Source organism: Fusarium musae, chromosome 7 (assembly GCF_019915245.1).
Source record: "Fusarium musae strain F31 chromosome 7, whole genome shotgun sequence".
NCBI lineage: Eukaryota > Fungi > Ascomycota > Sordariomycetes > Hypocreales > Nectriaceae > Fusarium > Fusarium musae.
This window is the reverse complement of record NC_058393.1, coordinates 1,281,456-1,308,171: the sequence shown is the minus strand read 5'-3', so window position 1 is coordinate 1,308,171 and position 26,716 is coordinate 1,281,456. Positions and strand designations below refer to the sequence as shown.

Genomic DNA, 26,716 nt, shown 5'->3' with positions numbered 1-26,716 from the left:
TGGTTGTTTGCTAGGGGTCAAGAGACCGATAACATTGAACAGGTGGAATTGGAATGGTGGTTGGAGAGGGCGAATAAGGGCGAGGCAGAGGGCATCCAGGCCTTGCCAGTGTGGCCTGAGGTCGGTGATAATAACCCAAGCAATAATCGTGGTCAAGAGGACATGCCCCAAAAATGGCAAGACTTCTTGAAAGGATCTGCCAAAAGAAAAATCAGTGCATGGCAAAGCGAACAGGGGCAATTTACATGCATTTATTCGTGGTAGATATCTCCATCTATCCCATTTCAGCCTTTTCCCAGCGTCAATCAAAACAGCCAGAACCATCTGTGGTCATAGGCAAGTTCCCAGTCAGAATCCGCAATCCCATCCGCCCAAATCTATGAACCTCGTTTCCCTCAATTGTGTAGTTGGCGCACTTGAGTAAGGCTGTGATTCCCAGTGTTTCCTTTCCCATGAAATTCGCATAGAAGAAAGAAGTGAAGCACCAAAGTAACTCCACAGACCCGAACATATCCCTTCGTTTCCCACCATTTCCTGACCATTTTCAGCGGAATGTGAGGTGCCGCATATTAGCTCCGCCCGATTCCTTGTGCCTCACATCGCGCTTGCTCTTCCGTTTCTTAGGGCTTGGTGGTGGAACAAATGCATTTGAAGCGAGAGCATCTAAAGGAGTCCTCGAAACAGGAGAGATGCTGTCTGTGAGGAACTTTGACTTCGTCCTCTCGAGAGCCGAAAGAACGTTTTGCCTATAACGAGGATTGGGGTTGTTAGGTGATCTTAGATGTCTCTCCAACCCAGGTAGGGCAACATTCGCATTATCATGAGTCCTAGCTCTTGGGACTCTTCTGCGTTTTGATGGGAATCCAGTGTTCGCTGAACCGTTAGTGTTACGAAACCCTTGCCAAGGAGGTTGAGGCTTCTTGGGATTTGTCGCAGACTCTCGTAGAGTGCCGCATGGGCGCGGCGGCACCGAGAAAGAAGAGGTAGTCTTGCTTGTGGCAGTTCCTGTGTCAGATTCTGCGGCTATCCCCAGAACGCGGTCTCTGGACTTTCTGGTGGTAGTTTCAAAGCGCATAGGTGTCGTCGTGAAGTATTGGCTGATTGATGAGCCTGGGCTTCTTGTAGGTGTTGGTGGGTTGCTCAGTGCAAGATCAGGTAACACCCAAGGCATCGGTTTGAGCTTATCTTGAGGTTTCCAAGAAGCCAGTGTTCGAGAATCCATTCGTTTGAACAGTTCCCGATTCCTCTTCAGAGGACAAAGCCATGTATGCGTCTTCGCTCCATAAGCATTGATCCTCTGTGATGGGTCGACTTTCAGACAGTTCCAGACGAACTCAATCCCTTCGGGAGACGGTTTTGTCTGCATTCCATTGAATAATCTAGTGAGATATTCGACTATGTCTCCTTGTTCCATCTTGTTAAGCTCTGTGTCGTGATTATCAGATGCGAGGAGGAGCAGTGCAACAACACCTAGGGACCAGATGTCCACAGCCGCAGTGTGAGCTTGGCCGCCCGCTGCAAACTCCCTATGATTCTTGTTAGCAAGTGGCTAGGTCCAAACTAAGTGACTTACGGTGCTTGGTATCCTGGCGTCCCAGCGTTTGTGATCATTCTACTACGTCGAGGCACAGCAGAATTGCCAAAGTCTGAAAGCATGACTCGATGGTACGCAATCTTGGGCGAGTAAGCCAAGAGGATATTCTCTGGTTTGAGATCACGGTGAACAATGTCTTTCTCGTGGAGATAGCCAAGACCACGTACAACTTGACGGATAATGATCCGTGAGTCGAGTTCCTTGACTGTGCCATGGCGTAGGATGAATGACATGAGATCACCACCCGATGCAAGTTCTGTAAAGGTATAGCTAGGGCCATCAGCTTATGTTTCTGCAAATATGTAAGCCTCACTTACAGTGAGTGTGGTGATGAGATAGCATCCACATAAGGAAGGATGTTAGGCTATTGCAGGTTAGCGAGACTCGCGATACCAGCACGAGTCGACTTACATGTCTCAGCTGGCGCAAGATGTCAGCTTCCTGAAACTTGCGGCGGATATCCTCTTGAGAATTCTTTCCTTGAATCTTGTCGAGATTGATTAACTTGCAAACTAACTGCTTCTTCGTCTGGATATCGTTTGCCAGGCAGACGACTGCTTCCGCCCCTTGCCCCAGGCAATGGCTACTGACGTGATACTTGCTTGCGAACAACTAGCGCAGTTAGTTTCAGACCCCAGCCGGTAAGAGGGATCATTCAGCCAACCTTGCATTCCTCCAGTTGTAAGGAAGTCAACTCATGGCGAGGAGGTGGCTGATCTTGTAAGACTGTAAACTTCTAGTATGGTCGAATTTCGATCACATCGCCGCTCTGCAGTAGGTAGCCAGGGCTTATATCCGGACCAGAACCAATGAGTTGGCCATTGACAAAGGTGCCATTTGAAGACTTTCGGTCCCTCACGTAGATATGGTTGATAGTCGGCTCATACACCACAACATACACTTCACAGTGGTTTCGAGAAACTGCGAAGTCGAGGTCATTATCGACAGCCAACGTGCTGTATTTGTGAGCTTGTGTGACATGTATTTCATGTGGATATTTGCTTACTTTGCACGGGGGTCTCGCCCGATCTTGAAGATTTCTCGTTCCCACACTGGAAACAGTTCTGAGAAGCGGGTTTGTTAGAAAGAGCCACAAGAGGTGGAGACCATATGAGATCTTGAGGGCATGTTAGGAAGAGCGTACGCTGAGATTGGTGTTCGCTTCTGGTGTCTACTAGATGAAGATATGCAGCTGGGCTTTCTTGCGACGCGCGAGTCGTATCCTCTTCCATGTTGAGGTTCATAGATTTTGAATCTGGTTCATCTGCTTGTACGTGTAGTGTAAGTGCTTTCTTGGCTGTATTAGTTGGCGTAGTAAGATTTGTGTAGCAAGAGCACGAAAGCTTTGGTTTAGATTGCGATGGTGGTTGAGTAATGTGGTGGAAATCGTTCAATTACCTACTTAGTAGGTAGTGGCTAATTTTCTCGTCGGTTGCAATTCCTATTGTCGCAGTTGAACAATTGCAACCGTTCCTCCCCTCCTTCCCTGCTTTCTGCTTCAATCGTCAGGCCTGGCACTGGCACTGTATGCGCAGGACAGTGCCCCCACTCAATTGGCACTCGTCGCCCACCCAAGTTTTGGTGGGGCCTTCCAAATGGAAGGAACGATGGGGTTCGGTCACGTGCTGTGAATGGGGTTGCATACACAAAATCGTAATTCTGCTCTCCAAGCTTCAGAAGTTTGTTCCTTATCCCAACACGATTCTCATCCACGAAAGAGTAAGTTTACGCGACCCGACCCTGGCCTAGAGCTTGTAGCTTGCAGGCATTGAGCTTGAGCTCATGTCATGGCAAGCTCCTTGTCTTGTTGACGGCATTCCACATTTGCGCCACCGCTGCTAACGTCTTTCAACAGCATCGTCAATCAAGATGAGAGCCAAATGGAGGAAGAAGCGGGTTCGCCGCCTCAAGCGCAAGAGAAGAAAGATGAGGGCCAGATCGTAAGTTGCATCGTTGTCGTCGACATGTCGACAATCGCTAACCGGTTTCACAGCAAATAAACACCTCGCACCTCAACCTGACTTGACTCATCTCGCATGATGTTACGACTTCACACGCACAACGATACTCTGGCCGAAGATGCGAACTCTACCTTGGCGCCTCTGGGATGTCCCGCAACGTTATGAGCTGGGATTTGACTTTGGGAACTACGTCACGGTGGTGGAACCCCGCACTTGAGCGGCTGTTGGGCACACAATGAACATTACGGGGATGGGGATTATGACAATTGGGCGGTCAGGAACCAGGCGGTGTTAGGATCAAAGACAATCAGTCATGCTCGCAAAAGACGATGCAACAAGAACTTGAATGGCAGTTCTAAGAGAAAGAAATACAGAGTATTCCTCTGACAATTTGTGTGCTTTGTGATTGTGCCCTCGTGGCACCAATTAGCCTACAGCTGCAGGTCGATCATGCTGTGTCGCGCGCTAGCTATCAGCCAACTCATGCAAGTCCTTCGGCCACACGCCAATTCATCTACTTCTTATGTCGTGATTCCAGTGCTTTCAAATGCGATTGATTTCGCCGTTCCCTAATTTTAAAATTGACAAGGTGTTGTGCGCGACGCTCTGTCGCATTCAGCGCCGACGTCACAAACAGAGTAGCGCTAGTGGAGCTACTTGGTGCGTTGCAGGCATGGAATGCTGAAGATGTGGAAATTTGGAGATACTGGAGCTCAGCGAAACGCATCAACCATCAATTGAATTGCATACGACAGTATATGAAATCGACATTCTAGAACTCTTCCAAACGGCTCTTAATACCTTCATTCTTCAACTCAATTCTTCCGCATATCTGGATACAACTGCAAGGTACGTTCTCGTCTCTCACCGCCTTCCCTCTCGGGCCGGCTAAACGGCGGTCCCTCTCTTTCTGCCACTGAAAGTCAAAAAATTTCTAAGACCTTGTCTGTATCAAGAGTACCTGTACTCAATATTGCATACGAAGTCGATAATCGGCCATCCAAAATGGGGAGTGAAAAGCGCAAGAGAAGCGGGGAGTCGACGAAGCCAAAGAAGAAGGTTGTTATTGATGCGCCTCCTTCGTCGGCGACCGTCTCTTCTGTCCTCAGACCCAAGTTCTGCCCTCCTGTGATAGGTACCAACCACCACCTCTGTATGGGCGCGATGCGACAGATATTGACTGATCTCGAATAGCGACGGCTGTTGGCTTCCAAGTACCAAAGAACATTCCCTTTCACTCATATGCGCCCAAGAATGGCGCCAAGTCAAAAAGCAAACAGCCTGAATCGGCTGCAGAAAAAGATTTCCTGCTGCACTCGAATGCACATCGATCTATGGACTACACTGTCAAATCGGACGAGCCAAGAGGGAAAAAGCCAGCACTAAATCACTTCCTCGGAATCTACGATCCCAAGACGGGAAAACTTGAGGTGGTCGAGGCTAAGAAGATGACAATGCGGGCTTCAGTAAGGGCAAGGCAGGGCGCCGCTGCTTCTTCTGGTCAGCGCGATAACACTCAGGTACACCTATATCTATCTACTCTAGAAAGGCAACATTCTAACAAAGTACAGACCATGCTACAGCTAAAGACCGACCTTGGCCAGACATTTGGTACCAAGAAGGCCAAAAAGGCCATCCAAGAGAACGTCTTAAACGCTATCGCACCGCAAAGGAATGCTGGGGAAGAGCCTGCGAAGATTGATGCAGCAGCGCGTGCTATGCTCAACTCTGTGGGAGAAGTCACATCGACCATGTCATCGAGAGAGGAGTTACAAGCGGTTGTGGATGCCGCCAAGCCTGTACCCATTGCCAACATGGAAGCGACCGAGATCCAAGACGTTTACGACCCCAAGAAGATCATCGGAGCAGACATCCTCAAGCTGGTTCCCATTCGAGAATGGCAAGAAAAGGTACAACACAATGAGGGCATCCAGGTGTCATCACGCTTTGTTGCCGCTCGGGTGAACCGCGTGGCAGGCAACGAGGAGGCTGTGGATCGGCTACGTGTACTACGTTACTTCTACTTCATGCTTCTTTTCTACCTTCACAGCAAGCCTGGCAAGGCCCGTGGCACCCGAACTATCGCACCTCGAGAGAAACTTAGAGAGTTCCTTGCTCCTGCACCCGAGGCTGTGATCGAGAGCATTCGCCGCAAGTTCTCTGACCGTGGCGAGATGCGCAAGTTCCACGTGGATCTGCTGATAACACACTGCTGTGTTTTTGCAAGCATCATTGACAATTTTGAGGTTGACACACAGAACCTACGTGACGATCTGAAGATTGATCAGAAGACGATGAATGCCTACTTCCAGGAGATTGGCGGTCGCATGAAGCATGTCATAAACAAGGATACGAAACAACAGGTTAGCGTAGCCCGTCTAACGCTGCCATTGAGCTTCCCCAAGCAGAGGCAATTTGCGCCAAAACGCCGATAGGAACGGTGGTCAACGGAGGTGCCTGCAGGGGTGAAGAAGATTGATTAGGAAAAAGAAGAAGATGAGCGTGAAGGGCCAGTGTAAGCGGGTGGTTATTGTGATAATTGAAAAGAAATTGCATGCTGAATCTTTCGGCAAAGGAGTTTTGCGGATGGACTGGGGATGTCAATGTACCAAGCTTGGGCTTCAGTAATTCAGTGCCTACCAAGATAACGTAGTAGCTCGAATGGATTATTCATACACGTTATATACACTTCTTTAATCGAGACACATGTACGGAGTAGTTGTTTCATGATTGGTCCGGGATATTTCAGCATGCTCCTCAGTTAGCTCATCTGAGTTGTCGACAGCAAATACAAGTGTATCTAGAGCTTGATGGATGATGTGTAATGAGACCAGAATCATGTAGAACTCAGTTATCGATCTTTCTACCATCTATTACACAGTCAAGTCGGCCAATTATTCGTTCTCCAGTGATCGGTCTCCCTGCAGACTTGGCTCTAGCAACAATCTCCGCCTCCCATACCGAGGCATCTCGGTACGCCAACCGAGTGGGGAGACAAAGATCCGGGGTAACTCAATCAATAGCCCTTGTAAGTAAGATACCCTTGAGAGAACAAGGAGTCAACTCAACTTCTCTGGTTATCATCTTCATCCTCAATCGAACAGCCTCTTCTCCTCTATTCATCTGCTTTCTCATTCCGAATACTTTCCATCACATCCTTTATACTACAGTCTACAGCTTTCATCATGGCAGAAGAGTCTACCCTGCAGCTCGAATATCGAGGCCGTGTCGCCGTCCTAACCATTTGCAATGAACGAAAACTCAACGCCTTCAACTCAGCACAATACTATGATCTCGCTCAAAAGATGCGAGAGATCGCCACCCATGACGAGGTTTTCACTACAGTGATTTTGGCAAAGGGTCGATACTTTTCAGCGTGAGAGCCCTCCTTCGAAACAGTCCACTGTCTTCCAAACGACAGACAACCGATATCAATCAGTATCGATGTAACTAACTATTCGCAGAGGAGCTGACGTCGGTGTCTCTCGAGAGATAGCTGGAGATGGGAAAGCAGTCCACAAGCAAGTCTTGCAGGGTTTTGTCGCTCAAAACCTCAACATCACCCATGCCTTTGCAACTCACCCCAAAGTTCTCGTCGTTGGCCTCAATGGTCCTGTTGTAGGCCTTACAGCTGCGCTCATTGCGTTTGCTGACTTTATTTACTGCGCGCCATCGACTTTCCTCCTCACACCTTTCTCATCCATTGGTCTCGTTGCTGAGGGTGGTGCATCGCGAGCACTCGCACTGCGTCTCGGACCTGCACGAGCCTACGAAGCATTGCTCATGAGTTGCCGCATTGGATCTCAGGACCTCGAGCGCTGTGGATTCGTCAATGCCATCTTTGACGAGGGCGATGATGTCAAGTTCAGGGCTAGAGTGTTGAAAGAGGTTGACGAGAGGCTGGGAGATCACCTCATTGGGGATAGCTTGATCGGAATCAAGAAGCTGGTCAGGAAGCCTGAGTTGGATATTCTGCACACACAGAATGTCCATGAGGTTTTCGCTGGACTGGAGAGATTCATGACGGGTGTTCCCCAGGAGGAGTTTGCGAAGCTTGCGAGCGGTGCGAAGCGACACAAGCTGTAATGATTGACGCTGTCTTATCTAGGTATCTATACCAGAGAAGCAAATATGAAGCAATTAGACTCGACTCGGACATGTGCTCTCTCACCTTAGTATTCTGTGTCTTTTCTACTCCCCACTTACTACCTAGGTACGCTGCTGAGCAGAGGTAAGGATTAGCGACGTCACACAATATCAGCACAACCACATAACATGTAACAAAAAGAGATTATACACGGACAAAAAAAACATACAACACTGGGGATTCGCTGGTCGTCACCGACCCAACTACTAATCCAGCGCTTCGCAGCTTAACTAAGGGGGAGCAGACGGGACCCCGTGTTCTCTACGAGCTGTGGTCGTATGTGATAGCCAGAGCTGTCACAATCCCCTTATGAACAAGGTACTGACACTCGTATACATATTATCCTTGGTGCGGACAACACAGTTTAATTGACAGTGTCTTCAGCAGGAGTGCCATGATTAGTGGGTTGTTAATAGTCTTTGATTGTTAAGTGTTGCGTATCCCCTATGCTAGCAGACCAAACAATAAACTGACTCGTTGCCAGAAGTCGTTGGACGACTTCGAGATTCGGTGTTTGGCTGCCCCGTCTAATTTGGAGTGTCGGTAGACACTGTCCTCGAGCTTCTGGAACGAGCTGCCTGCGGACTCTGTGTTGCCAATACAACGCCGTAAGAGGGCAATATCAAAGAGCCATTGAGTTAAGACATCCGTCTTCTGCTCGGCACTGAGACCAGGTTTCTTCTCTTCGGTATCATCGAGCTTTGGTGACTCTTTCTCGGCACTGGCCTTCTTTTCATCGGTCTCCTCTGCACTCTCGTCTTCTGTATCATCGTCGTCGTCGTCCTTCTCTTCCTTTGCATCTACCTCGTTTGACTTCTCATCTTTGACGTCTTCCTTATCGTCAACTACGTGCTCCGCCACTGCTACCTCCCACATTCTGCATAGTTGCTCAGTCAGGTGCTTCTTCAACACAGACACAGCAGCTTTGGTCCAGAGATCAGCCCCCTCGTCCGACATAGACAGTGATAGTGATCGTAGGAACTGGAAAATCTCTGGTGAGGGCTGATTGGGTAGCGCTGGCTCTCCATCCCAAAGTGGTCGACCCACCACTACTCGCTGTGAAAGTCCTTGCCTGGAGAACTCTTCCAGAGAAGACTGTGAAACTGCCAAAGCCACCTTCTCATGCATTGAAGGGACAGCCCTCAGGCCAAAGCTCTTTGTGGAAGGGCACTCTGGTAGCTGATGTCGGATATCTCGTAAAATACGGAGGAAGTACATGGCTACTTTACCGTTGCGCGATGACTCGGCCTGCTCATCCCAGAGACTTTGTATTTGATCTTCAAGCTCTTTGAAAGACTTATCAAGCGTGGCATCCAGCCTCTCTTGCAGCATCTGGGGATCTTCTTTGCTTAAGAGGTTCTGTCGAGCTTCGATCGTCTCCTCGTCCTCAATCTCGTCGTAGTCATTATCCCAGCGTTGCCGTCTCAATTGTTCAACAACCTCCTTGACATCATCGATGACATGATACCATGATTTGTAAGAATGCGCTGCTTTGGAGACAGCATCATTCCGTCCATAAAACCGAGACACGACCTCTTGCACAAATGGGGCAGCACCACCCGCAAGGGCTTCATCGTAACCTTCGTCGTTCCAGATGCTCACATGTTCATCGGTGATACTATCTTTCCATCGTCCTAGAGCTGCAGAGATCTCTGAGCCAACTAAGCGGAGCTTGCTGACCTTTGTGTCGAGGACTTCGAGCATGCGTGAGTTGATAGCTTGACGGAGAGAATCCTGCATTTCTGATGGATCGATACCTCGAGCCTTGCCGCCGTCTCTAATCCAAAGCTCCAAAACACTTGTTCGAAGCTCCGTAATTGACTTGAATTCGGACATTGTGTCCAGCGTTTTCTTGAGTCCGTCGAGGAGAACCTCTGATCCCTTCTCGGACCATGCAGCTAGCATCTCACGAGCTTGGCTTCCATCCAGGTCGTCATGTCGGACAAACGGTGTGAAGTACTGGATTTCTTCGTCACACCACCGTTCATAAATGTCTAGTCGTAGCCCTTCAAGCTGCTTGAGGCCGGGGTCAGCTAGGAGAGGGTGGCTCTTAAGACCCGAGAGCGCCAATGACAATCTGCCTGGCACTAAAGCTTGCACATCAAGAAGAGTTCTCGAATAGAGCCGCAAAGCTTGAACAACGTCATCGGCACTCCTCTTCCGGTTATTCTCTTCCACCTCAAATGCTAGCCCCATAGCCTCTGCTCTCACATGGAGAAAATGACGGAGGACATCTCGTGCTCCAGAGCTTGTCGCTAGGCTGTATGCACATAGGGCCTTCTGCACGTCTTCCCTCTCAGTCTCATCGCCCGCTCTCTCAAAGACCTTCTCGACGTTCCTGAGCAACCTTCGTCGTAGCTTGCTAACGGATACTCTCGCGGTTTCGATGGCTTGGTGACTGCTAGCGCCAGTTGCATCGTCCGAGAGACTCTTTATCAGAAGTCGACTCAGAACCAGGACCTTGGTAGAAAGTACCAATCTATCTCCCTTATTGACATTGTCGCCCAGTCCACCACTGCCTTTAAGTATTCGCCCAACTACCAGGACACAGGCGTCGAGTAGCCTCAACCGTGCTGCGACAGAGGTAGCGGATTTATTCTCCTTCGCGACAAAATTTGCGAGGCCCGTAGCCTTGGCGCTGATCACAGCTCTACCGCATCGGCCACCCATCTTGCCTAGAAGCTCCTGAACGACATCGTTATCATCGCGCATGTGCACAATAGTGTCCGCTGTCCCGAGCAGATCGCGATAGGAGCTTCCGACCTGAGTGCGCAGGCGAGTAGACTTTTCTTCGATTGCGACATGGAGGCTTTTGTGAATAGCTCGGATCTGTGGGAGGGTGTTATTCTGAGAGAAGATCTGGGCGGATGAGGTGAGCTTGGAAGTGTCGATATCGGCCATTGTTGCGCGAGAGTTATGGATCGTATAGTATCGGTTTTACCTATTGATAGGCATCTGCTCAATAGTTTGTCGCACCTTGGCTCTTATGGTCGTTGGAAATTTAAGGAGAGGCGTTGGAAAGCTGCAGGTTTGCTGGAGGAAAGCTGTTCAAGCAACGTGGAGCTTGGCCCCGCCATACGAGGGTCGACCCGCCATAAAATAGACTAGGTGATAATCAGGGGACTTACAAGTACGTTGCGGAAGCCAAGCAAATGGATATTTCACAAATTGGATGAATTCTATCTTTGATGACGCTATTAACCAAGTCCCGAATGAATTTTAAATCTATAGTCTTGTGCTCTTGACAACTGCTGTGTTGATACCTGACAGCTCTCCTTGGTATCCTCCCTTGGGCTCGCCGCCTTGCCAAACAGGCTTCATGCTCTTCAACTTCTTTTGCTTCGCCTCGTACTGCTTGCGCTTCTTGACTCTGGGGTTCCTGACGTCCTTGCTTCGCTTGGGTGCTAGACCCTTGTTCTTCTCGATGGCATATGTGATCTTACGCTTGCCGTCCTCACCGAGCTCCTCCTTCTCGACAACTCGATCTGCCTTACTGGCAGCAGCGTATGCTGCGTAACGAGCGGCCTTGTCCTCCTTGTTCTTCTTTGACCTTTGTGCCACCATATCGTAGTACTCATCCTCATTGTCACGGACAGCCTTGGCCGTTGTGGTGTCTTCATCGTCACTGTTTTCATCAAGGTCTGCTCCAAGCTTGGAGTTCTTCTGTCCACGTCGCTCAGCCTCAGCATTGAGACGCGCCGCACGGTCTCGAAGTCGTTCGCGGTGAGGAATATCCATGTCACCACCGGCATCCCTTCCAGCGCCAGCACGCTTGTTCGCCTTCTGTACGATTTGAGATGTGTAGAACTTGAGACTCTTCTTGCGGGCGGCCTTCTCAGCTGCGGTTCGTTCATCAAGAACGTCCTCTTCACCAAAGTCGGAGTCGTCATCGTCTTGTTCGATAGCAGCAGCCTTCTTGGACTTCTTGGATTTCTTTCCGGGAAGAGGTAGATCATATAGATCAGCAACAGCAGCTTCTCCAGCCTTGATTTTCTCCAGCTTTCGTGCCAGTTTCTCAGCTGCGGCCTTTTCTTGCTTCGACGACTTCTTGCTCTTCTTGGTTTTCTTCACTTCAACCTCGAGATTCTCAACACCCTGCATCAATGCATCATCGTCGATATCCGAAATAGCGTCGCCATCGAAACTCTTGGTTGACTTGAGATCCTTGACCTTTTGCCATGCCTCTCGACAATTCATCAAGGTCTCCATGACCTCGTGGTCCCGTAGCTCGGCAGGATCAATGGTTTTCTGCACCTTTGCGTTATCTCTTGCTGGAGAGGTCAGGATGGCAAAATAACTCGCGAGAGCAGCAACGTAACAGCCGGCCACCCAGTACTTGACGGCTTCTAATGATTGACCCGAGAGACCCTGGGCCGATTTTTGCAAATCCACCAAAGTAGGTTGCAGGCTTTGGAATTCCTTGACAAGAGGCTCGAATTCGGGATAACGGTCCCTGAGAATTGTATATCGCTCTTCAGGGCTCATATCGTCGGTGATCTCAACTTCCTTCAAGACTTCTGTGACCGTCTCTTCGCCCTCTCCATCTTCTTGGCCCTCGGCTAGCCACTCGTCACCATCAAAGATGAAATCCTCCTCAGCCATCTTGGAAAGCTTCTTCTGTTGAAGACGCTTGGCTTCCACTTCTTCTTCGAGGGCATCGGCCTCAGTCTCGATGTTGTCGGCATTGTAGTAGTCGTTTCTTGAGGATCCCCACCAACCGGAATCGCCCTCCTCCTCTTCCTGGCCAGCTTCGTCGTCTGAGGCTACATCTTTGGATGCTGATCCCTTGTTTTTACGCGGTTGATCATCCTGGTCGTCTTCCTCTTCTGAGTCGGAGTCCTCGTATCCGAGAACCTCTTCATCGGACAGCTCGATATCGTCATCTTCTTTCCTTCGACGTTTCGAGTCCGGCGCTTCGTCGAGTAGTATTTGGTCTCGGTTCATGAAGTACTCGTCTTCTGAGTCTGCAACATCCTCATAGGTAGTGATAGGTCCAAGGCGGGCTTCCGAAGGATCGAGTTCTTTGGGGCCTGAAGGCACACTACTGCGCCCTGATGCCTTTCTCTTCTTAGCCATTTTCGCGGGCTATAGGGAATTCGAGTGGGTAGAAAGCAGAAACGTCTAAAGTTTTGCGTAGCTAAAGTTGCGAAAATAGCCCGTCGCAGTCGCAACTTTTTCTGAATTTTTAGCCGATAAGAGATAAGAGGAGCCCACCATCAGCCACAACCACATCTACGCCACAATTTCTAGCCATCCTCGGAAATAAAATGATCGGTTGTACAGATCAATCTGGCCCTTTCCATTTGGCTAACAATAAAGTTGATATGATGGGAACCAATTGCAACACATGGCGAGTCTCAGCTTACATGATTCAGAACACACATGATCATCGGCCGCGTATGTGGTCTTAGACAGTCCAAATCCAAACAAATGCCTCGTTTGAGGGGTTGATCAAGCATTGTTTTTGCTTTGTACTGGAGCTTCATCATCAAGATGCCTTGTAGATTGTCGGCCAAAGCCCGAATGATTCGTGGGAATCAGCATCCCACTTCCAAGATCGTCTCCCTGATATAAGCCCTTGTCAGAACCACTTCGTCAAATGCGTAGCACGTTACTTCGGCTACGGGACATGCAACGGCAATGGAACATCGAAATCAGGTCTGTATGCAATATGCTTGTATCACCGCCTTCATTTTATCAAATGGCATACTATGTCGAAGCATTTCGATATGAGAATCAGAAGCAAATGCATCTTCCATTTTAACAATTCCACGCGCAACAAGCGCTTAACGCTAGCCGCCTACGGCAGAAAGTGGACCTACATAGCTTGAGTCAGCTACCTAATCCTTCGGTGGGGACCTCCCTAGAGCACAATGACGAAATGCCGAAGGACTTCCCTCGGGTAGTGACAGGTACTTTTGCGTGTGGGCATAACGAGTAGACCGCTCATGTACCTCCAGAATGCCTGTCGTGCTCTGGTGGCTGAACCCTGTATTATTTATTGCGTTTCATCACGTCTGTGATATGTCCTTTGTCCCTCTTGAGTCCTTACGCCTGGGAACTTTGGATAGAGAAGAGTTTATTGTATTGCGAAGAGAGAGGGGAGAATACTCTAGAAATACCTACCTACCTTAGGTACCTAAGGGTAAACATAATTTTGAGTTGGACGGGTAGGTGGGCTGGTTGATTCACCGTTGAGGACGATTCGGCGTATTTGTTACCGAATGTGGCAGTTGGCAGTCGAAGAGACCAATAACAATGAGAAAACAACCTTAAGTTAGCACTCCTCGGTCCCTACAAACCTTGATCTAGCTCCGATCATCGATGAGAATCTTCCTTTCTCTTCTCCATTCCTCGATTCTCCGTGTCATCATCGTCAGGCGGCCTCTATTTATACCTGATCACCCCCCGCCATCTTGTTTCAAAGTCCAGTCACGCTTGGCGCGCCTCCACACTCCCGCCAACGAGGGTCACCTGGACCCTGAGAACGGTGACGGTGTGACAACCAACGAACCATCAAAGTTCTGGCACGAAGCACGGGCACGGGTACGGGCACGGGTGTTGCGATATACTAACTACCTACCTAGTACTCGGACCAGATCGTCCTTGTGTCCCAATCTCTGTTTCACTTGCTGCTGATCTTTATCTTCCCTTTATCTCCGGACCAGGCAGGACGCCTTGCTTTAAACTCGTATCGCCCTTGGAGCTTGCCTGTCACTGTCGCTCCACTCCCTGCTCCTTCAACCTCATTTCCACCATACTTTCATTCCATCATGGCGGGACAAGATGCAGAAGGCTCCGAGCCGCCCTCACCACGCACTACGCGAAGACGGAATCCTTTACAGCGGAATGCTTCAACAGGAGAACTGGACGAGCGAACCCCCTTGCTCACAGCTTCAAGGTCGCGCATTCGTATTAGCGAGCAAAGCTCGACTCGTCAGCAAAAAGGATCCTTATCGCGGGACCACAGCTACATAGGTGCGCTCTCCAGGAGTTGTTGATTCTGACTTTAGCTAATTATTTTCTGTGTCTCAGGTGCCTATCATGGCTCTCGAAATCATAGTCGGCATCCCTCGTGGAGCTCAAGACTGGTTAATGCCCTGTCCGACCGCCATGAGTCCTCTATGGCCGAATCGAAAGGCACGATTTTCCCCGATGAACGCATGTGGTACGATCAATTCACCAGTACCGACTGGGTGCATGACGCAATCGCCGATTCCTACAGGGTCAAGGAGCTTCGAAGTCGTAAGGACTTCTGGGGCAGGGTTCGCATTATCTTTGATGGCGCCCAGGGCTGGATTCTGAGTGCTCTCTGTGGCTTTCTCGTTGCATTGATGGCATACACAGTTGATGTTGCCGAATCTACTGTCTTTGATTTCAAGGAGGGCTACTGCAGTAAAGCTTGGTACCTCAGCAGAAAGGTCAGTACTTAATTCATGATGCGCCCCTTCCTCAGCTTGTCCCTAGAACGAAGGTGGGCTAACATCGACCTTAGAGGTGCTGCGCCGAGGAGGTCTGTGAGGACTGGGTCAGGTGGGCACATGTTGTGAACAGTCTAGACAGTCCTTCCGGAGACATCTGGAGAAGCTTCGCGATTTACATGGCCTTTGTTCTCACACTTGCTCTTATTGCCTGTTGGATGGCATTGTGGACAAAAACAGTTGTCCCATCTGCGTATCAACTGACGACCCTAGATGAGAACCTGGCTGTCGATGAACCCACACAGACATATGACGACTTGAACACAAGTGAATCTTCGACACCTCAACCGCAACCCGATCCAAAGCCAGAGAATCCCCCCATGGTCTACTATTCTGCTGCTGGCAGTGGCGTTGCCGAGGTTCGCGTCATTCTCAGTGGCTTCGTTTTGCACGGTTTCCTGGGTGCCAGGACCTTGATGATCAAATTGGTAGCACTGATTCTAAGTGTTGCTTCCGGTATGAGTCTCGGAAAGGAGGGCCCCTACGTTCACATGGCTGCCTGCGTGGGCAATATCTTGTGTCGATTATTCTCCAAGTACGATCGAAACGACGGAAAGCGGAGAGAGGTTATTTCAGCAGCCGCAGCCGCAGGAGTCGCCGTGGCATTTGGTGCGCCGCTAGGCGGAGTACTGTTCGGCCTTGAAGAAGTTTCGTACTTCTTCCCTGCAAAAACGCTGTTCCGAACCTTCTTCTGCTGTATCGTCGCCGCGTTGTCCCTCAAATTCCTTAACCCCTACGGTACACACAAGATTGTTCTGTTTGAAGTGAGATATCTGGTCGACTGGGAGTATTTCGAGCTTGGGAGCTTCATATTTGTGGGCATCATTGGCGGTGCACTGGGCGCGCTCTTTATCAAAGCCTCTAAATACTGGGCCCAATCGTTCAGAAGGATCCAGTTGATCAAAAAGCACCCTCTGCTGGAGGTACTGCTTGTAGCAATGGTAACAGGATTGATGAGCTATTGGAATGCTCTGACAAAGCTCCCTGTTGCTGAGTTGCTTCTCAATGTCGCATCGCCGTGCGAGGGTTCCAGCATTGACTGGGAAGAACGAACATTGTGTCCTGGGGCTATTGATGAGATCCCCCCTATTCTCTTTGAACTGTTTGTGGCTCTCTTGATCAAGGGCTTCCTTACCGTTATCACTTTCGGCATTGTAAGTATGACTCGGAACGAGCTGTGGCATAAACTAATATACCCAACAGAAAGTTCCTGCTGGAATCTATGTACCATCTATGGTTGTTGGAGGCTTGATGGGCCGGATAGTCGGCCATATGGTGCAATGGGCCGTGCTACGTGTCCCCGATTGGGGTATCTGGGGAGACTGTGCTTTTAGCAGAGACGGCTCGTGCATCCAACCCGGTGTGTATGGTCTCATTGCAGCCGGTGCCACCATGTGTGGTGTGACAAGACTGTCTGTCACACTCGCAGTTATCTTGTTCGAGCTCACTGGTAGCCTTGATTATGTCTTGCCCTTCTCTCTTGCCATCCTCGTGGCCAAATGGACAGCTGATGCTATCGAGCCCAACAGCATCTATGTGAGTCTTTCATTTTTGGCCAATGTACTGAGCGGCGACTGACTTGTACAGGATCTCCTCACCAGCATGAATTCATATCCATTCTTGGACAATAAGCATAAGCCGATCTTTACGGAAGACCTGGCTGACATTGTGCCACGGATTCGAAAAGAACGAATCATTGACATTACCAACTCGCCGGTTGTGCCTGCTACCAGCTTGAGAATCAAGCTCGAGCTTCTGCACAAGGCTGGCGAACTCGATGGAGGACTGCCAATTGTGCGGCATGGTATTTTGGTTGGGTTGATTCCTGCACCTGATCTTGGATACGCTCTTGATCAATTAGAAGACGAAGCAACGAATCTTTGCCTCATGGACCACGTTCCTAGCATTGACGAAGATGAGGGAGAACATGATCCCACAGACTTTACACCATACATAGATCCTGTAAGCATTCTGCGATATGTGCTACCTCGCACACACTGACGAGCATAGGCACCTGTTGCATTGGATATCAGATCACCAATGGACTTGGTTTATGAGCTTTTCGCGAAGCTCGGACTCAGGTACATTTGTGTGCTGAAAGACGGCAAATACGCTGGAATGGTAAGCATTCACTGACTACTGCGTGAAATCGACGTTCTTTTTAGATGCTAACCCAGCTACCAGACCCACAAGAAGACCTTTGTCAGATATATGCGGGAGCATGAGAAAGACGTTTAACTTGTAGGCGAATCAGGAGTTTTGGGCATTGTGGGCGTTGTTTGTTTCTGTGATACAGGCATGGCATTGGCATTGCATTTCTGGTAGCGAGTTCTTTTGGGCATCAGAATCGGACGCATCAACATTATGGTTAACGCAGTTGTTGATAAGGATGGAAGAGCCCCGTCTTCTCCAACTTATAGATTGGCATTGTGACAGCATGAGACTTTTTTATGGCCACACAGAGAATCGAGGCGACTTGTTACTCTTTCTTTGAATTGACTAGAAAGATCGGCCAAGGTGGAAATTTGTGTCTTCAACTCATGTGATTGTTATCGTGGTCCAATGTTTATAGATGGACGAACTGTCTAGGCCATTGACAGAGCCTCCAGTCTCCCTTAACCTGCCCAAAAGGGTAGGCTTCTGGATGCCACACGCACTAAAAGCAACGTCTGGCAGCCGAGAACTCGGACGGCTCCGAGACCGGAACCGGCCCGGTGTGTGGAACGGGAACGACTACCATGTTTGGGTGTGTATATATGCTGTTGGGCTGTATGGGAGATGTGCTGCTTTTACATAACAGATAAATCCCCACTCGGTAGAAAGATCACCAAACAAAGTAAGCAATCATGTCTCAAGGTGAGTTCGGTAAGGAATAGTGGTCGGTAATTCTGACTCGATTGGTGTAAGTACTGTAGCTAGAAGGCGTATCAGGATCTGAGCGCCGTTTTATACCAACTGACCAAGTACCCCGAGATATGGAGATACCTGTCTTACCCCGCGCCTTGACAAGCTTGGTGGATTTGGAGAGCGGGACATGGAATCAGGAAGGTCAACCCGTGAAAGGACGAATTGATTTTCTGTTATCAACCAGTACGGATACCAGTGCCTGGATATGTGAATACGCAGTGGCTGGCAACCGGTCACGGGGTGTTCTTGAGTGTGAGATAGGCTGCAATAATGGTTGGACAATGCATCCATGAATGTTATCGGTACGTAGCGTATGTAGTATCTGACCCCTGTACAGTAGACATGTCGGCACTGCAGTCTGTTATCGAGATCTGGGTCTGGGTTCACCGTGGGTAAGGTGAGGCACGGGCTTTGATACAAAGACAGGGCGAGATGGAATTGGAATAGCAGATCTTCTCGTAGACGATGTTGAAATCAGTAATATTACTCAAACAAATCAACTGTCTCTTGCGATTCGATATAGAGGCTAGGTTAGACAAGAACCTAATGTCACAAAAGATAACTGATAACTAGCGGAGAGAATCAGAGGAGCTAGCGGGGTCTGAGAGATGCTGTAGGCGAGCTGGGGCACTACAGCTTCTTACCTATTACGGCAACTTTTCAAACACGTCTAGCTTCACCCCTCCCTCTCACCAACTTCCGCCCTCCGCTTGGTCAATTTCTTGAGAGCGAATGCGGGGAAAAGAAACATTTTTTGTGGTAGGCGTAGCTTTCAGTTGTAGGTAGACGGACTGGGACATCATGACTAAGGCGCCTGTCTTCCGGTGTTTGGGCAGGTGAGGTGAGAGCCGGGTCCGAGTAAGGACCCTTCCTTTCCTTTCGTTAGGTTCTGAAGTGAGTGATACATTATAAAAAGCTGACGACAACCTCCCTCCCTTCTCTCCCCTCCTCTTCCGTATCTCCCATCTGTGTGACATCCTCATACCTGCAAAGCTTCTACCTTAGCTTGACAAGAGTGAGTTGCCCCTCTCAATTTGACTTGTAGCATTGCTTGCTTCCATATCATGACGGCTCACGTTCATTTATGCTAACTTTCTTTCCTCACTTAGCAGGCATACCACAGTTCCAATTCACACCTTGCCTTACGGTCGAAGCATTCTATAAAACATTCACACTCTTCATCAATTGCAATTCTTAGTCATGTCGGCTTTCCGCGCTGGCATGGCCGCCCGGCCTGCTGTCCAAGCTGCCCGAGCTGCACCTTGCCGATCTTTCGCTACTTCGCGCAGCATGCGCATGGCTGCTGTCTCTGAGAAGACCTTCTTCGCTGGCGAGCCAGAGGCCCCTACGGTCAAGACAGCTATTCCTGGCCCCAAGACCAAGAGTCACATGGATGAGCTCACCAAGGTCTTTGATACTCGGAGCGCAAACATGCTTGTCGACTATACCAAGAGCAAGGGCAACTACATTGCCGACCCCGATGGCAACGTGCTTCTCGATGTGTAAGAGCCAATTGAAAGCCAGCTTCATCACCAAATACTAACGAATAAAATAGCTTTGCCCAGATTGCTTCAATTGCAGTCGGCTATAACAACCCTGCCCTTCTCAATGCCGCCTCCAGCCCTGAGATGGTAAACGCCATTGTCAACCGACCTGCCCTCGGAGCCTTCCCCTCTCATGACTGGGCCGATCTTCTCAAGTCCAGTCTTCTTACTGTTGCCCCCAAGGGTCTGGATAATGTCTTCACTGCCATGGCTGGCTCGGATGCGAACGAGACTGCCTACAAGGCCGCCTTTATGTGGCGCCGACAGCAGGAGCGTGGTGGCCCTGAGGTTGATTTCAGCACCAAGGAACTTGACAGCGCTATGGATAACCACGCCCCCGGAAGCCCTGATCTTTCTATTCTTTCTTTCAAGACCGGCTTCCACGGTCGTCTCTTTGGATCGCTTTCTACTACCCGCTCCAAGGCTATCCACAAGGTCGACATCCCTGCTTTCGACTGGCCTCAAGCGACTTTCCCCAAGCTCAAATATCCTCTCGAGGAGAACGTGGAGGAGAACAAGAAGATCGAGCAAGCCAGTCTCGATGAGGTCGAGCACCTTATCAAGAACTGGCACCTACCTCCTTGCGCCGTTGTCGTCGAGCCAGTCCAGAGTGAAGGCGGTGACAACCACGCCTCGCCCGACTTCTTCCGCAAGCTGCGAGCCCTGACCAAGAAGCATAACATTCTGCTTATTGTCGACGAAGTCCAGACTGGCATCGGTGCTACTGGCAAGTTCTGGGCTCATGAGCACTGGAACCTCGAGACACCCCCTGATATCGTGACCTTCTCCAAGAAGGCTCAAGCTGCCGGTTTCTACTATGGCGACCCTGCTATCCGCCCCAACAAGCCTTACAGACAGTTCAACACATGGATGGGTGACCCTGCTCGTGCCATCCTCTTCAAAGCCATTGTCGATGAAATCAACAAGAACGACCTCGTCAACCACACCGCGCGAGTTGGTGATCGCCTCTTCAAGGACCTCGAGTCTCTTAGCAAGAAATACCCCGGTCAGATCGAGAACCTGCGTGGCAAGGGTCAAGGTACATTCATTGCCTTCGACAGCCCCAAGCGTGACCAGTTCCTAGGAGAGGCCAAGAAATTGGGTGTGAACATCGGTGGCAGTGGCGCCAGCGCCGTTCGTCTGCGACCTATGCTCATCTTCCAGCAGAAGCACGCTGATATCCTTGTGGACACAATTGAGAAGATTGTTAAGCAGTAAAAGGGGGTACAAGAGGAATATCAAAATGACCATTCAAGGACAGTGGAGTTTGGGATTATCTGAATAAATCAGGAAATGTTTTTAGCGAAGACCTAGGAGATCCAGATATTTATTTTATCTCGAAGCCGAAATCTGGAATGGACTGGGCACACTTGATTGGGTGTTGTGAAGCCAAGGATAATGAGGGTTAATGCAATCAACATAAGCGTCTTGCTCTTTTTCATGCACTTTCTTGCATCTGTCTGAGCATTCTATCTTTTGTCGTGACATGCTTTCCTCTTCAACCAGCAAACAGATGTCTATTTCCCAAGGGAGGCAAAAACTTAGGGCATCAGGACAAAAGTCTTCAGACTTGAGGTAAGTTATCATAACCCAAAAGGTCTCTTGAAGGAGTTTATTTTCGCGTCCTTCATCAAAGGTCACAAGTATTATTTGCCTTCTGAGGCTGTCATATGTCGGGCAAGTATCCAAATTGTATCTATGTAATTGCGCTTAGGCAAGTAGTGCAAGTTTATGTCTCGCTTGATACAATTGTCATTAGTTTATGAATTCTGTCTATTGGTACCCGTATACGGTTTTGAAGATGTCCCGAAGTTCATGCCTATTAGTCTCCCAGCTTTACAGGTTACCTGAGAGTCAAACCAGCTGCTCTCTTATCATTGCCTCTGTCTATATCATCCTCATTAACAGTCGTGCCTAGCATTATCGTACCAAATATCCCACGAGTAGTAGGTGAAGCTCCTTGTTCTCCCTCGTTTGCCCATTCAGAAATGTTGGTCTCATCTCCCTAAATCTTTCTCTGATGTCGATTCGTAGTCTCCTCATCCGATTTTGTTTTCGTTTCTTGCATCTGATCTGGTGCTCTGCTTTGTATTATGCGACTTTGGTCGTCAGTTCCCGTCGGTTGCAATGAGCTTGATCGGTTGTTTGGAGAACCTTCTTGTTTTTGCACGTGCGGTACCGCTTCACTAAGGGATCTCGTGCGGTTAGACATCTGTGCTCCATGCTACCAGATTATTAGCTGACGCCCAACGGACGAAACGCTACTACCAACCGATGTGTTGTCTGAAATTCCTGCTGTCTGCTTTGGCTGAAGCATCCCAGATGACGGTTTGATAGAAGGCCGGAAAGTATTCAAATTCCTGTGAGTGTTTTGAAACTCCACAGGAAGTGCGCGGCTTGGACCTTTGTATGCATTATGCAACGATTCTGGGGGCCGTGGTGGAACAACAGCTTGAGGAGCCGGGGCAATAGTGCGAAAGCCCGAGTGAGGGTTCTGTAGAATTTGCGCAGATGGCTTTGGAGCGATAGGACGAGGATTGAAGGGTCGCTGACTGGTCACATCCCGACCTGCATATGCTGGACGGCCCTTTTTCTTCTTGGGAGGCTGTTCAGGTTGCTGAGGTTGCTGCAAATGGGACCCGGTAGCCATAGCGGGCTGGCGTTGGAAGTTTGCCGGTGAGTTCTGCGCTGGGGAATGTTGAGACAGAAGAGGTAGAGCCTGGTTGTTGTGAAGTTGACCGTCGTTGTTGTTCTGAGTGCTCGATTCTTCTTCGCTAGCTTTCCGCTTTGTCCCACGTTGTCCTATGTACATGCTCTGAGCTGTCTCCATACACTGAGCCATGTTGCGACCTATAAAGGATGTTTAGTTCGGGGGAGTCTGGAGGTAGTGGCTGTTATACTTACCGTTCGGGAGTTGCATTTGCATCCAGTTTGGCTCAATATGGCGAACTAGACTCTCCAAATATTGGACATCTAATTGACTGTGCTTGATTATCTCGGCAAGGAGATGTCGCTGGAGTTTGGTCAGATGAAGAACTTCAGGAGGCTAGCTTGACGAGATATACCTTCTCCTGGTCATTAAATGGTTCCATGCTGATATGTTTTCCTTGAAAACTATCCTGGTGAGAATGAGACTTCGAAAAGGCTTCAAAAGTAGATGTTGAAGTGGATTCTCATATATCTCAACCGCGAGAAGAATTGAAAGTCCATCGAAGACTAGATCCTCGTTCTGTGGATGTCTTTAGAAAGCGAATGTCGTCTTTGGGCGTTTCGGTCGATAGACTCATTGGAAGTTGATGGCAAGACGCGAAAGGATCGAAGAGTTTGTGGAATCTTGTGATATATTGCATTTAAGGGCCACGATATAGCCTAACGATGGGCCCAGCCAACTGGCTTGGAGACGTCGGGTACGACAAAAGGAAGCGACTCGCTCAAGATGCTGCGGTACATGTGATAGCGGATGGACGAAGAAGCGAGGATTGCTACTTCTAGCCAGACGCGGGAACACAAGGTCTGGGCTGAGATTCTCTCTGTGCTAGAACCTGTAAAGAAAAACGAAAGGAGTCCTTGATAATTCCTGGGTAAAGTTGTAGATTCTGGGAGGATATTGCCTGGTGTAGTGAGATCGCTTTATGGGGTGTGTTTTCGACCGGTTCTTAAAGTCTCAGGTCTATTCTAAAGCGGAGCGGGACTTGGTTTCGCTAGCTTGTGAAATAATAAAGGCGAATCCTGGGGAGATTTCCTTGACAAGAGATGCTCGTTTGAGTGAAAGGCAGATCACACCGAGGATGTTGAGATCAAAAGGACGGCAGTGGTGAATATAGGCAGCAGGTATCTAAGTAGGTTTTGGTGACAACGCTGCAAGTAGACCAACGGTCGAGAAACAGACAATGACAGACTCAACGTCAGTGTCAGTGTCAGACCCTGGATGCCTCCTATAAGGCAGACAGGGTGCACAGAGACAACGACTAGGTAGGTAGGTAGGTACCTAATTCGGACTGAAGCCACCAAATAGATAGATTAATCGGTTTGCTCAATATTCAAGTACCGCCTCAGCCCTTTTGTAAAACTGCTGCACATGATATTGGACGGGAGTGGCCGAGAAAACGATGCACAAGACGCAATGCGATCCAGCACAATTCATCTCATTATCCCCTGATGAGATGAGATGCGCAGCGATGTAATGAGATTGTGCATGCGCGGTGCATGTACATGTGCGTGTGTTGCGTGGTACAGCTTAAGCCGATTCCTGGATCTGGAAATCCTCCTATCCATGTTTGCGAGTGAGGCGCTGATCTGATATGGTTGTGAGTATGACTGCCACCAAACTTGGATGGCAAATCAAGCTGACAACCCAAAGGCTTATTGAATTGAGTAATTGCGTCGAGAGGCCTCTAAATGTCTCACTCGGAGAGCTCCAATTTGTCCATGGTCCCTGTTTCTTTAATGACTGTGACCCTGCCATGATGCACCACTGCAGCACTCACTCCTCGGACAAAAAATAGGTGCATCAGGACGGGTCTAAAGAGAACTCAAAGGACCAATCCCACTGGAACCTGGAGGCGCCTGACTCGGAGTAGGGGGCTTATCGAAGAGAAGGGGCCTCTGTAGACGGCAGACACAATACATACCTCATACTCCATGTCCATGTCCCGTGCTCACAGGCTCAGCCCATTGATACACACCAACATGGATTTGGCGATATTCCATTGGCTTCTCGCGTATGCGGCTGGTACCGTATTTGTCCTTGTTCCATCCATGCCCATGATGGATGTGTGGCCACCAACCAGCGATGAGCTCAGCCTGGTTTTGACTTGATGTGCAGTATCCATCCTGTGCAAGGCAAAGTCAGCGACTATTGATCAAGAGTTGCCAAGCTACCTATTTACCGTCAGGGTTGGGCAAGGGGCTGTTGGTGCAACTCTCTGGAACCTCAAGAGATGGGCTGAGGCCTATTGGCCAGTTGACGACGGGTCCGTGGTCTCAGGCCATTCATTAGGTCTTCTCAAGAGTTTGTTGCCTCTTTGTTGCTGTTGAAGACAAGAATGACTGGTCATTGATTTGGTGGTCGACTCGTCGTATTTCGCCAGCGTTGCACTGGCCAACTGTTCGTCAAGACCTGGACTCCAGACCAGTCGGTACGTAGAGTCTCAGCATCAGCATTGGATCTGATGTAAGTCCAGTTCCTTCATTCAAGTGACAGTTCATCATTGCATAAAAAAAAAGGAACAGGCAGGGCATCAATCAACCGCTTTAGACAAGAGAGCGCATCTCCCTTTTATAATCAGGTCCAGCCATGGCGTTGATCTTCTAGACAGGCATTAATGCACAATGAGCTGGCAACGTCTGACTGGGCCCTATTCGAAATAAGGTAGCTAAGAAAAAGAGCCATGATTGTTGTTCAGCCTATAATGCCAATAAATCAATTGCATCATATGAAGCAGAATTCATAAAAACAATAACTAAACAGCTCATGAAGCTCATTGATCTCGCCAATTGGCGTCGATAAAGCCTGGGCAGTCAGTATAGGTAGGATTACTCCATCTGCGTCCATGGAATAGCCCACCGGATGGTTCCGACGAGCAGATCCAAGATCAAAGGCTCCACGATATAGTAACTTCTCCTTCTCTCGAGTCTTTAGTTCTAATCCATCAGTATCATACTCCAATTCAATCATGCAACGCATTGTCTCGAGTTCCATGCACGTGATACAATCTCTTACAACAGGAGCTGGCCGACAATTTCGTCATCGCTCGTCCTTGATTAACCTGAAAGCTTCATTGTCCATGGCATCAAGAGCTCGCGTAGCTGTGCTTTACCAAAGTCTCGACCCTCCTATTATTGATGGGATTCAGAAACCAAAGAAGCCCGGAGGTTCGAAGATTTATCCTTTCTTTGCCCAATTCACTGTGTTTGCTTAAACTACTGTGTTCGTAGGTTACATGGACTCCGGCGCCGATATCGCCTACAACTTGAGCCTATCACCGAACGTCGATGTCATCTGCCCTCACAATGCTCCCAAACCAAGTGAACAAGCTGGATGGTCGTTTCCCGATACCGACGATGGCATTCTAGAGGCTGTCAAGAAGGGCGCAAGCCATGTATGGGCCAACACGATCCTCTTCTCGTCGCATCCTCTTCAAGTATCAGCTCGTCTCGCGGAGCATCAAGACCACATTAAGGTTGTGGGGCGAGGCCCGTTGATTGTTGAGCGATACGACGACAAAGAATTTGTTAACAATATACTGCGGAAAATTGGCGGGTTTACTATGCCACGAGCATGGACCCTAAACGAGAGCCAAGACACTCAAGGGACTCTTGAGAAGCTTGACCTCCCTTTCCCGATTGTCGCAAAGCCTATACGTGGCCGTGGCAGCCATGGCGTTCGTGTCTGTCGCAGCGAAGGAACTCATTGAACATGCACAGGCCTTATTTAAAGAATCACCCTCTATCATGGTGGAAGAATATCTTGCCGGCGAAGAGGCGACTGTTACGGTTATGCCGCCTACATCGAGAGGAGGTAGTTACTGGGCATTGCCTGTTGTGACGCGTTTCAACCACATCAATGGCGTTGCTCCCTACAATGGCGCCGTCGCAGTCACAGCAAACTCAAGGGCGATAACCGCCACGGAGGGGAGCCAGGCAGCAAACAAACAGGTGGCAGAGGAATGCGAAATGGTGGCACAAGCGTTTGCGGCGACAGCGCCAATTCGAATTGATGTCCGCAGATTCAAGGACTCGGCCGACTCCAAGTTTGCCTTATTTGACGTGAACATGAAACCGGTTTGTCCTGTCCTTCCCGAAGCGCTCAAAGTGTGGCTAAAGACGTTTGTTTGCAGAACATGACGGGTCCTGGTCGACCTGGGCGCGAGGATCAAGCAAGTCTCACCTTGTTGGCTGCGGAGGCCCTGGGTTGGGACTACCAGGAGCTGCTGAGGCGCATTCTTGATACGTCGTCCACGTTGAGGACGCTCAGAGACCTAAAGCCTCGAGAATCGGTGTGAATTGATGCGAAAATATAGACACTGATATTGTATAGGTCTAGTAGTAGGTTAAAGGTTGTTTGACGGTGGCTTGCTACT

General features: G+C 49.3%; 9 protein-coding genes across 9 annotated transcripts; 5 read left to right on the top strand and 4 right to left on the bottom strand.

Moving 5' to 3' along the window:
* Positions 1 to 544: 544 nt before the first annotated feature.
* J7337_009599 (uncharacterized protein) lies at positions 545 to 2,533 on the bottom strand (the record flags this gene model as incomplete). The annotated part of the gene is made up of 5 exons (XM_044827194.1): positions 545 to 1,526; positions 1,574 to 1,864; positions 1,912 to 1,958; positions 2,006 to 2,160; positions 2,494 to 2,533. 5 exons carry the CDS (start codon positions 2,531 to 2,533, stop codon positions 545 to 547), a joined length of 1,515 nt encoding a protein of 504 aa, XP_044677788.1.
* Positions 2,534 to 4,560: 2,027 nt separating this feature from the next.
* Positions 4,561 to 5,990, top strand: J7337_009598 (uncharacterized protein; the record flags this gene model as incomplete). The annotated part of the gene is made up of 3 exons (XM_044827193.1): positions 4,561 to 4,690; positions 4,750 to 5,075; positions 5,127 to 5,990. 3 exons carry the CDS (start codon positions 4,561 to 4,563, stop codon positions 5,988 to 5,990), a joined length of 1,320 nt encoding a protein of 439 aa, XP_044677787.1.
* Positions 5,991 to 6,740: 750 nt separating this feature from the next.
* J7337_009597 (uncharacterized protein) lies at positions 6,741 to 7,641 on the top strand (the record flags this gene model as incomplete). The annotated part of the gene is made up of 2 exons (XM_044827192.1): positions 6,741 to 6,931; positions 7,020 to 7,641. The coding sequence occupies 2 exons, from the start codon at positions 6,741 to 6,743 to the stop codon at positions 7,639 to 7,641; spliced, it is 813 nt and encodes a 270-aa protein (XP_044677786.1).
* A 505-nt stretch (positions 7,642 to 8,146) lies between these two features.
* On the bottom strand, positions 8,147 to 10,603 carry J7337_009596 (uncharacterized protein; the record flags this gene model as incomplete). The annotated part of the gene is made up of 1 exon (XM_044827191.1): positions 8,147 to 10,603. The coding sequence occupies one exon, from the start codon at positions 10,601 to 10,603 to the stop codon at positions 8,147 to 8,149; it is 2,457 nt and encodes an 818-aa protein (XP_044677785.1).
* A 324-nt stretch (positions 10,604 to 10,927) lies between these two features.
* J7337_009595 (uncharacterized protein) lies at positions 10,928 to 12,778 on the bottom strand (the record flags this gene model as incomplete). The annotated part of the gene is made up of 1 exon (XM_044827190.1): positions 10,928 to 12,778. The coding sequence occupies one exon, from the start codon at positions 12,776 to 12,778 to the stop codon at positions 10,928 to 10,930; it is 1,851 nt and encodes a 616-aa protein (XP_044677784.1).
* A 1,697-nt stretch (positions 12,779 to 14,475) lies between these two features.
* Positions 14,476 to 17,421, top strand: J7337_009594 (uncharacterized protein; the record flags this gene model as incomplete). Its single annotated transcript, XM_044827189.1, has 7 exons — positions 14,476 to 14,680; positions 14,738 to 15,123; positions 15,198 to 16,337; positions 16,387 to 16,719; positions 16,771 to 17,145; positions 17,194 to 17,304; positions 17,368 to 17,421. 7 exons carry the CDS (start codon positions 14,476 to 14,478, stop codon positions 17,419 to 17,421), a joined length of 2,604 nt encoding a protein of 867 aa, XP_044677783.1.
* Positions 17,422 to 19,290: 1,869 nt separating this feature from the next.
* J7337_009593 (uncharacterized protein) lies at positions 19,291 to 20,852 on the top strand (the record flags this gene model as incomplete). Its single annotated transcript, XM_044827188.1, has 2 exons — positions 19,291 to 19,592; positions 19,646 to 20,852. 2 exons carry the CDS (start codon positions 19,291 to 19,293, stop codon positions 20,850 to 20,852), a joined length of 1,509 nt encoding a protein of 502 aa, XP_044677782.1.
* Positions 20,853 to 21,858: 1,006 nt separating this feature from the next.
* On the bottom strand, positions 21,859 to 22,726 carry J7337_009592 (uncharacterized protein; the record flags this gene model as incomplete). The annotated part of the gene is made up of 3 exons (XM_044827187.1): positions 21,859 to 22,484; positions 22,539 to 22,647; positions 22,700 to 22,726. The coding sequence occupies 3 exons, from the start codon at positions 22,724 to 22,726 to the stop codon at positions 21,859 to 21,861; spliced, it is 762 nt and encodes a 253-aa protein (XP_044677781.1).
* Positions 22,727 to 25,420: 2,694 nt separating this feature from the next.
* Positions 25,421 to 26,480, top strand: J7337_009591 (uncharacterized protein; the record flags this gene model as incomplete). The annotated part of the gene is made up of 3 exons (XM_044827186.1): positions 25,421 to 25,508; positions 25,572 to 26,023; positions 26,061 to 26,480. 3 exons carry the CDS (start codon positions 25,421 to 25,423, stop codon positions 26,478 to 26,480), a joined length of 960 nt encoding a protein of 319 aa, XP_044677780.1.
* Between the last annotated feature and the right edge of the window lie 236 nt (positions 26,481 to 26,716).